The following is a 9294-nucleotide window of genomic DNA, read 5'->3' as shown; positions in this document are numbered from 1 at the left end:
ACGTTAATCAGCAGGACTATCATCAAGTACATCTGTGTTATATATCGTAGGCCCTATAAAAGATATAATTATATTTATGAGTATATATCTACCTTCAAAATGCGTCATACACGTCTACTCATATAGTCAAGAGTTAACTCAATTTGCTTCTTCAGTTATATATTGCTTCTATGCAAGTTATAACTTCTGTACAAAGATGTATCGGCAATAAGCACCATTTGCAGATGAAACAAAACCTCAGCTCTAGTGCTTCAAAATAGTTCTAAGATGGGAGTTAATCACGGGATAGAAACAGCCAATGTAAAAATGTTAATCAGTGTAATCAATGTTAAGTATTGTTAAATGTACAAAATGTGAACAGTAGTTATAACAATAATAATGATAATAATAATAATAATAATATGAAATATTTATTTAGCGCTTAATACAATATGTTTCGAAGCGCTTTACAATCATCAAAACAAACAAACAAACATATAAATCAGCTTAGAATACAAATAAAATAATAAAATTGTTTCTCGAATAAACCGTCTACAGTTATGGTCTATTGAAAAAACAGTGATATCTCCCGTATATAATTAATACAGGCTTTACTGCGAAATTTTTACATGGAAGGATGCATGTTTTGTAATACAACTGATCTGCACATATTATGCATCAATTGTGATAACTCGAACATTTTTTGAATCACTGCTCCCAATGGTAAACACTACCTTCAAAGGCAGATTTTTATATGGAATGATTTAATGATCAGGGAAAATAAAGTTCGCAATTTTTTTGCTCTTCTGGAGAGCTTTATGCAGCATTTCATTCTGAAAATGAATCAGATCCATAGCAAAATTGTACTGTCATGTGTAGCAGATTTTTACTTTTACTGTCATTCCCCGCTACTGTTTCTGTTTTACTTGTCGTTTGTTTTGTGTTTCTTTAATTTTCTTGTTTTCATTTGTAATTAAGACTTTAAATGACCACGCCGATAATTGCAATCACTTTGCTTGTTCTCTGCACTGTCATAAAATTGACTTTTCTCTCGTTCTCTTTCGTTTCTCCTGCCTATGTGCTTCAAAGCGCCGCAGTCTTTGGCCTAGGGAGAAGGCCTACTACAGTTAGTTTGTTATAGATACATTCTGTATGTGTGTATTATATGTGTTGTTTGATGTAGGTTTGTTTTGTTTTGTTTTGTTTTTGTTTTGTTTTGTTTTTGTTTTGTTTTGTGCTTATGTTTTTTGTTTTTGGGGAGTCTAGTTTCATCACTGCATCGCTACATGGCATCTCCATGTGTTTTTCTCCATACCTTTCATCAATTTCATTCAGAGATCTTTGTATACAGCCCCGTGCAGAAGATGTTCCCCCAATGTTTCAACAAACCCCAGGGGTAGGGGATCAATACGCCCACCTATTGTGGGCACTTTGCAGCTACAAGAACGGGTCAATAGGAAGAGCTGTTTACCCCTTGCTGGTGGTACTCTTCACTTTGTCCCTCGAGCTTGTGTATGCACAGTCAGTAGTCAAGGGTGAGGAATTTTGCACGGTTTTTTGTGCACATCGTTGAATTTTACACTGGAAATGCACTGCCCCCGTTTCTTTCGGACGTTCAACTGGTGAAACAAAGACGTCATACCCGAGGTTGAATGCATCCTTGCTTTCGAATGAATAATGAATCAATCGTCGGCCTCGATGAAAATTAGGTGATAATTGCGAAGGACTATCATGCGTGTCCCTCAACCAAGAGTTTGACGTAAGTTTTTATGTGAAACTATGATCTTCATCCTCTACGACATATCTATCATAATGTATCACGTTAAGTGGCGGTGTGCCCTTTGAAGGCGATTCCGTGTAACCTGCACTGTATAAAGTAGGCCTACAATGTAATACCAGGGATGTGAGACGAACACGAGTGCATGTACTATATACGTTCTGTAAATTGACACTCGTTGGTACTTTCGTAATATTAGACGGTGTAAAATACCTCTCCCGTAAAAACACATTTGTTCATGCATCTTTCAACTGTATACGGATTTCTTTGAAAACAGCAAATCTGTGTATCATCATACAGGTTTTGCATGACCTTTCAGCAACCGAACGCTGCACTTACAAGTTACAGGTGTATATGTAAACCGTGTTTAAAGGGCCTTGGACATATGCGGGAAATGAACTATCAATCAGTGTAATTATGATTCCCCATCACAGGATCAATTATCCAAACCGTTTTGAGGTAGATAAAATTGAACACAGATGCATGACATTACCTCGTTCCGCATCTCCATAGGTATCCTTATATAAAAGTATGATATCCCAAATGATATTGCACGGTGATTATAGACTCTGGAAGCATATTGACTGTGTATCCATATTTTGCGCATTTACCGTTTTTGTCGTCATGAATTAGGTAATGGCAAATCCTTAATTTACACAGACTTATGCATGAAGAGCACTGAAACGGCAAATTCGTAATTTCTTCAGATATTTCCAGGGCTTTGATTTTTTTTTCCCTTTGGTTCGTTTGTTTGGTTGGTTGGCGGGGGAGGGGTGTGTTTCTTTTTGTTTTTGTTTTTGTTTTTGTTTTGTTTTGTTTTTGTTGTTTTTTGTTTTTGTTTTTGCTTGTGTGTGTGTGTGTGTGCGTGTGTGTGTGTGTGTGTGTGTGTGTGTGTGTGTGTGTGTGTGTGTGTGTGTGTGTGTGTGTGTGTGTGTGTGTGTTTAGGGGATCTGGGCCTGGGGGATTAGGGTGGTTCCATATACCAACAATCTATACACATGATCTTAGCCAAAAGGCCTAGAAGCGATCTTGAATTTAACATGTCATACATTCCTTGCCTTTGAACAGATTTTTCATCTCGTTGTCTACATTTATTCTCGCAAAACATTGACGAATGCGAATACATGCATCGAAATAGATAAAAGGAAAAAAAAAAGAGAAAACAGCTGAAAGTCTTCCTATGTCATTATCATTTGCGCTAAGTTGCATCGAGCATTTATTGTAGAGGGTATTTTGTGTGGTATTACAAAATACAATTGAGAGCAATGTCAGCCACTTTGCTCACTACTTTGCTCCAGGTGGGTGCAAAGTTTGATGTACGTATACTACTAGATGTGACAGAAGCGCCATGAAATGTAGCTCTGTGATAAATAGTGCGTGAATCATAGCACCACGTCATATAGCAGTTAATACACTGAGGTTCCGGTAGAATGACAGGAAGTTTGAAGTGACATAAACCTCTATGCAGATAAACACAGAAAATATGCACTAATTAGTATAGGGCCTATACATGTGGACGCTTTCACATCACGTGTCAGAGTGGACGGGATCACAACTTTTTTCTTCTTTTGAAACTTTTTATTGATCAGATAATTGACATGTCCATCAAATCAACACTATTAATTTATACAGTATAGGATCAACATGTAACTGCAACACTTTATTAGTCAACAAAGCTTAACAATTTTACAGCTCAATCTTGAGAAATCCATGTTCCTCAAGAATATGCACGCCGTGAGGGGTTGATATCGGTATAGGAAGGTCTCCTTTCATTGCTGCCTCAAGAAAATGGGGTGGTGTTTTTATCATTTCTCTTTTTTGTTGAGGGACGCTGTATTTATGACATAAAAGCCAACCTTATAAACTGAATTATAAGCATTGTGTGCACTGTTCAGTCAGGAAGCGATGAAAGGATCGCTCCCTATAACATTCAAAACCGCTCGAGACTTACTACATGTAGTATAACATGGATAGAGAATGTCGTGCTGTAACCCAGCATGGATGTTGTCTCTATATAGACTGTTGACATATCCACACAGTGTATGTATGCTGATGATGAGGGCGTTTGACGTTCTCTTGGACTGTTGGACTTAAATGGCTATGATAATGGCGGAGGTGAACTCATGAAGTGGAGAAAGCAATGTCATGTTATTGATCCATGATCGCTCTTAATGTCGTCCCTCCCAAAAGATGTGTTGTCTTGCAAAATCGAAACATGAATCGATGCTATCGACTGATTCGCCAGCGAACTGTGGTATTCAATGTGAAGTTGGAGACTGGACATTGGCGAGGTTGCCAAGCGATATGAAGTCGCCGACGCGAGTCGGCTGTAACAAAATGTTGAGAAACAAAGTTTGATCAGACGAATCACATGAGATTCTATCAAAATGTCCACCGTGTCTTTCCTAAACGACTTAAAGTTTGTTTGATGTTGTGATCACGGTAATTGTAGTGGGTGATAGAATATTGATGGAGTTCATCAGTCAATGAATGTCTATATCTTTCGTTGCAATAATTTGCAATTTGATATCACTATAATTCAAAACACCAGTATAGTGCAGTCATCAAAGACGCTGCTCAATCAGTCAATGAGAGTGTATAGTGGGAACTTCTTGGTTGGAATCACGTTATCTACTGTATCTGGCAAAATGTACATTCAAATCTAAAATTGGAGTACGAGACTATTATTTTGTAAATTCTTTGTTGCTTATCAAAGTATGAGAAGAGAACTTGTTTGAAACATACCTGTCATAAATAGGTAGGTACAACGATAGACAGACAGACAGACAAATAGACAGAGAGATAGATAGATAGATAGATAGATAGATAGATAGATAGATAGATAGATAGATATACCGTGCTATACCGTGGTTGCAATAATTATGGGTTTTTTTTTTTTTTTTTTGGTCGTATAATTCTGGAAGTGCAACCTCAATTTCATTATGAATGAAGAAGTATATGATCTTTATCATTATCAAATTTGTCAGTATAAAGATGGTAACTACAGATTTGAAGCGCTGATCTCCACCCCAGAGTAGAAATCCGTGATTTGAAGGGGGCTTGAAACAAAGATATTGTTGGAGCTATAATATAAGGTTAAAGGGTGTGTGCAGTTCTGGTCGAGGTGAGGATTTAGCTTTTAACATTTTGCAAGATATTCTAAAACCACTCAATGAAATGTCAAAGAGTTTTTAATGAAAATCGGTTTTGAAATGGCTGAGATATCCAAAAACAAGGTGAAACAAAGAGATCCTAATAAAAGGCGTGGCCTATAGTCTTTTATTATAATCATCACTTTTTTGGATATCTCAGCCATTTGAAAACCAATTTTCATCAAATAAACGTTTAATCCTTCTTAAAATTACATACTCTTTCATATTTCAAAAGAGGTTTCTCATTATCTCACCTTTAGGAATGTATAAAACATGAATCCCCATCTCGACCAATACTGTACAGCCCCTTTAATTGTTCGTGTGGCACTTCTTTATTCAACACCGAGAAAACTTATCTTATCATGTGGTTGGCATGAAATATTTTATGCTAACCACATGATAAGATAAGTTTCCTCGGTGTTAAACAAAGAAGTGTCACTCGAACAATTATTTTTACGATTATAACAACACAGAACCTACAATGAACTTCCGTGCAGTCATCAGTCATGGCAGCTATAATAGATTCTAACTTGAAACATAATCTGGAACATTGACGGTTTTCCTCTTTGTTTCTTTCTCTCATTTCTAGGAGATTACCTGTAGCTATGCACCACGAACGGCCAACTCATTTTTGACGTGAGAGGCGCGGCACTCTATCGTCATGCCGCAGATACGATACTTCCACCAGGGCCGATACTATCGACCGGCCCGACCGATGCCTCTACTGCCGCCCCTGTCTCTTGTGCCCGCTGTCGACCCGTCGAAGCACGCTCAACTCCGGCTTGGTTGCCATGACGACGAGACCGTAGCGAGAAAGTGGAAGACCAAGAGGGACAAGGAATTTCGATGGATGGTCCGATATATCGGAGAAAATCTGACGATCGATAACGTGGCCGATATTCGATTCCTTTGCAGAGGTAGGAGACTGTGAGAAATGGTATTATGATCTAATGATAAAATTCCTGTTTTATTCAAGAGGTTACGGGTGTACTTGTTTCCATCTCTTACTTCTTGTTCGAATTAGTCTGCTATGGGCTTGCCAAACCTATCTTTGCGCTTTCAAGTGGATTTCAGCTACGTATTCACAATTTATTCACGTTTCATTAAAATACAAGCAAAGGAGATTTCTTCAATCACTCGAATGTGTGTCATGTTATCAACTCCTTGCATGTGGTAATATTTTTATATTTTGTATTTGCCTTACTTAAATACAGCTGATGCAGGCAAAACAACTCCAGTTTTAGATGAAAAATATGAGAAGAAGCTGTAATTGATATCTCGTCGATATGCAAGAAAAGCATAACACATGCTACAGGTGTCTTTATATTGATTGTGCTGACAAAGGAATTTGGCCACTCCCTTTTCAAAACTATAACAATGCGAAGAGTTATAGCGCACACCGTGTAAGTTTACCTGGTATACGTAAATCATCTCAGAAGCAGAAAGTCACATATGCGGAAGGTAAACAAAAAGTGCATTTCCTATTTCCCTTTCTCACGCATTTACTCTTTTTTGCTCCGGAAAATGTTTGTACCCCTGTGCAGATCATGTACACCCACCGGATCTCCTGCGTCAGAGTCTGAAGGGACCCCGTCTGATGGGCATCCTGGAAGGACAGCGACTAGTGGCCGAAAACAGCCTCTTCTTTCTCCAGACGCTTCTCTTCTATATCGCACGGCCCGACCTCTACGAACTCGTGCTCGAATTCCGTAACAAGCGGCAAGACGACCACCGGAAAATGGGTGTCGAGATCCTCTACGAAAGTGAGTACTACAGTACATCGCGTGTGAAATCACTGTAGAATGTAAGCACCTTTGAAACCGACGTCAACAGTAATTTAAATCGCACACTGATTAATCAAATTAGAAGACAGATATTTGACTACCATTGTCACCGGGGTGACATTTCAGCTTTTACCATATTGATTGATTCTGACAGTGATATTTAGGTCATTGTGAATTAAATCGTAGGACTCAATTCAACAACAAAGTATCTTTAGACATAATACAGAGAAGTCATTTTCGACAATATTAGTTTCTTACTCATCTTTACTTACAGGGTGAAGTAGTAAGTACATTTATGTATATACTTTCCAGCATTTCATGAAATAAGAAGGGATTTGAGATTCAACAAAATTTTCAGGTCAGAGTGAGAGGAAACAAAAAGGGGGGAATAAAGATAGTAATAAGGTAATTCTTGACGAAACGCCTCACTACTAGTTTGTTTTGATTGTACAGTGTATGTTTCTTTCTTTCTTTCTTTCTTTCTTTCTTTCTTTTTGAATGACCTACTTCGGTGGAATAAGTCAAAACCAACGTGATGTAACGCCCTCTCTGTTTCTTCTTTCCCTGACAGCAAAACCACCCAACGAGCGAGGTTTAGCGCTGAGTCAGGATCTCCGGGCATTTCGGAAGAAACTAAAACCTCGATCACGATTCAACACCGTCGACATTCAGGCGATGATGAAGCGGTTGGCGGAGCTCAAATCGCGGATGCAGTCCCAGCTACCCAAGCCACTCGACCCGGCGTACGCAACCGCCTATCTGTCCACCGCGACGTCCAGCAATACCGGCGACAGCGATTGGGAGGATGTCGATTCGGATGACGATGGCGAAAGCCGCGTCGGCGAGAGTTTGACCAGCCGGCTGGCAGTGAAATCGCTAAAGAGCATCCCTGAGAGCCGGAGACGAGCCCGTGACAAGAGTGCAATAAAGAGGAGAGCAGGCAGTACTCGTGCCGCGGGGAGTAGAGGCGATGGTGGACGTCTCCCGGAAATCAGGCAGAAAGCTCTTCATGTCAAAGTGAAGACGGGACGACCAGACGAAAGCGACTATGAAACCGATGGGAACGACGACGATGGGGAGGTAAATCTTGAAGCAAGCCTGAATAAATCGCGAGCCAGCGTCAGCAGTGGAGGGAGTGCCGTCAGCGGGATTAGCGGACCGTCCAAACCGACAAAGACTCACACGCACAGGTCAACAGAGTTTGGAGACTTACACGTCAAAGGTCAACAAACTTACAGTGACGACGACGTCATCGCTTGCGTCCGCGATTTCAATAAAATCAAAAGTGAACAAAGCAGCCAGAAAAGTGCGAGAAGCAATGAGGACGATGTAGCCGTGGACATTGCGAGCGAAGATATTCCCAAAGAAAAAGAGATTCCTCGAAAGATCAAACTGTTGCGTCAGAGATTTCGGAAGACATCTCCCGAAAAGGGGATCAGAAGGAACGTCCCGAGAAAGAAAAAGATGAAGTCTTCGACGACTCTGCCGAAACTTCAGCACGTGAAGGATCCCAGCAGCCTAGAGCGGCTGAAGACCACTAGGAACGTTCCTGTGCACGACCCCCAGCAACTGAACTTTCTTCCCGATATCTATGACAAATACGCGCGGAGGTCTGTATCGACCACGACGTCATCGAAGACATCTACCAGTAGAAAGAGCTTAAAGAGATAGCGAATCATTATCTCACAATCTCCGATCCATCGATTCAGCGTCGAGTTCGACATGACGCGACTAGAAACAGTGACACCATGATGCGGGTATACCGGGAATACAGATCGACTTCGTGCACTGATGAGAAATTGCAATAATATTGTCACTTTATCCACGTCATGCAGTAGACAGTGACATTCATCGGGTATCTTTTCATGTTTCATTCATTCATTCATTCATTTTTTTTTCCCATTTCCAGCAAACGTATATAGATGTTTTACAGAATGGACGGCGGCATTAGATTTCATTTCAAACTGCAATGTACTTTGTACTAATGTTCTGTGGAACATCAGTACAATGCTGTATTATGATATAATTTATAATACATTGTATTTATACGTGTATTTCCAGAAGAAGACAATAGTATGCTTATTGGAATGCAAATGCTGTTGCGAATGATTAATGCTATTAAAAGAACTTTATAGATTATGTTGTCGTACATTGCAAAATTACAGCAGAAAGAAAAGGCCTGAGCGTATGCATCCTATACCAAAATCAAGAAAGTTTAGATTGTAAATTTTGTGAAAAACGTAATTGTATGCAATCTTGTGAAATTTCTTCCGAGAATTATTCTTATTTGAGCTCGTTTTTTTAAACAAGTGTAAAGGTTTAATTGAGCCGTGAATTTGGTCTTGTGTTAAAATCAGACCGTCATGGAAAATACACGTAATATTCTAGATCTAGTGGCTCCGTGCAATAGCAAGACTCGGCTCAAACTTTGTCTATTTTCTGTGGATTTGGGGGTAGTCCACATAATATGGACTGCTGCATAATCTGTAATTTATACATTTGTATATCGAATAAAATCAAATGAAATTTTACTTGATCTATCCTGCCAGTCAGTTCACACAAATTGTTTTCTATACACTGCCACGTTAGACTTTTGCATTGC

The 9294-nt window shown here is 39.5% G+C and overlaps 1 protein-coding gene across 1 annotated transcript; it reads left to right on the top strand.

The window, feature by feature from the left end:
• Positions 1 to 5569: 5569 nt before the first annotated feature.
• LOC139715924 (uncharacterized) lies at positions 5570 to 8363 on the top strand. The gene is made up of 3 exons (XM_071627477.1): positions 5570 to 5825; positions 6453 to 6671; positions 7264 to 8363. The coding sequence occupies exons 1-3, from the start codon at positions 5570 to 5572 to the stop codon at positions 8361 to 8363; spliced, it is 1575 nt and encodes a 524-aa protein (XP_071483578.1).
• The last annotated feature ends 931 nt before the right edge of the window (positions 8364 to 9294 follow it).

The sequence above is a fragment of the Diadema antillarum genome, unplaced genomic scaffold, assembly GCF_040938485.1.
Source record: "Diadema antillarum isolate AM-2024a unplaced genomic scaffold, OU_Dant_1.0 scf00000057, whole genome shotgun sequence".
Taxonomy (NCBI): Eukaryota; Metazoa; Echinodermata; class Echinoidea; order Diadematoida; family Diadematidae; genus Diadema; species Diadema antillarum.
This window is presented reverse-complemented; position numbering and strand designations above follow the sequence as displayed.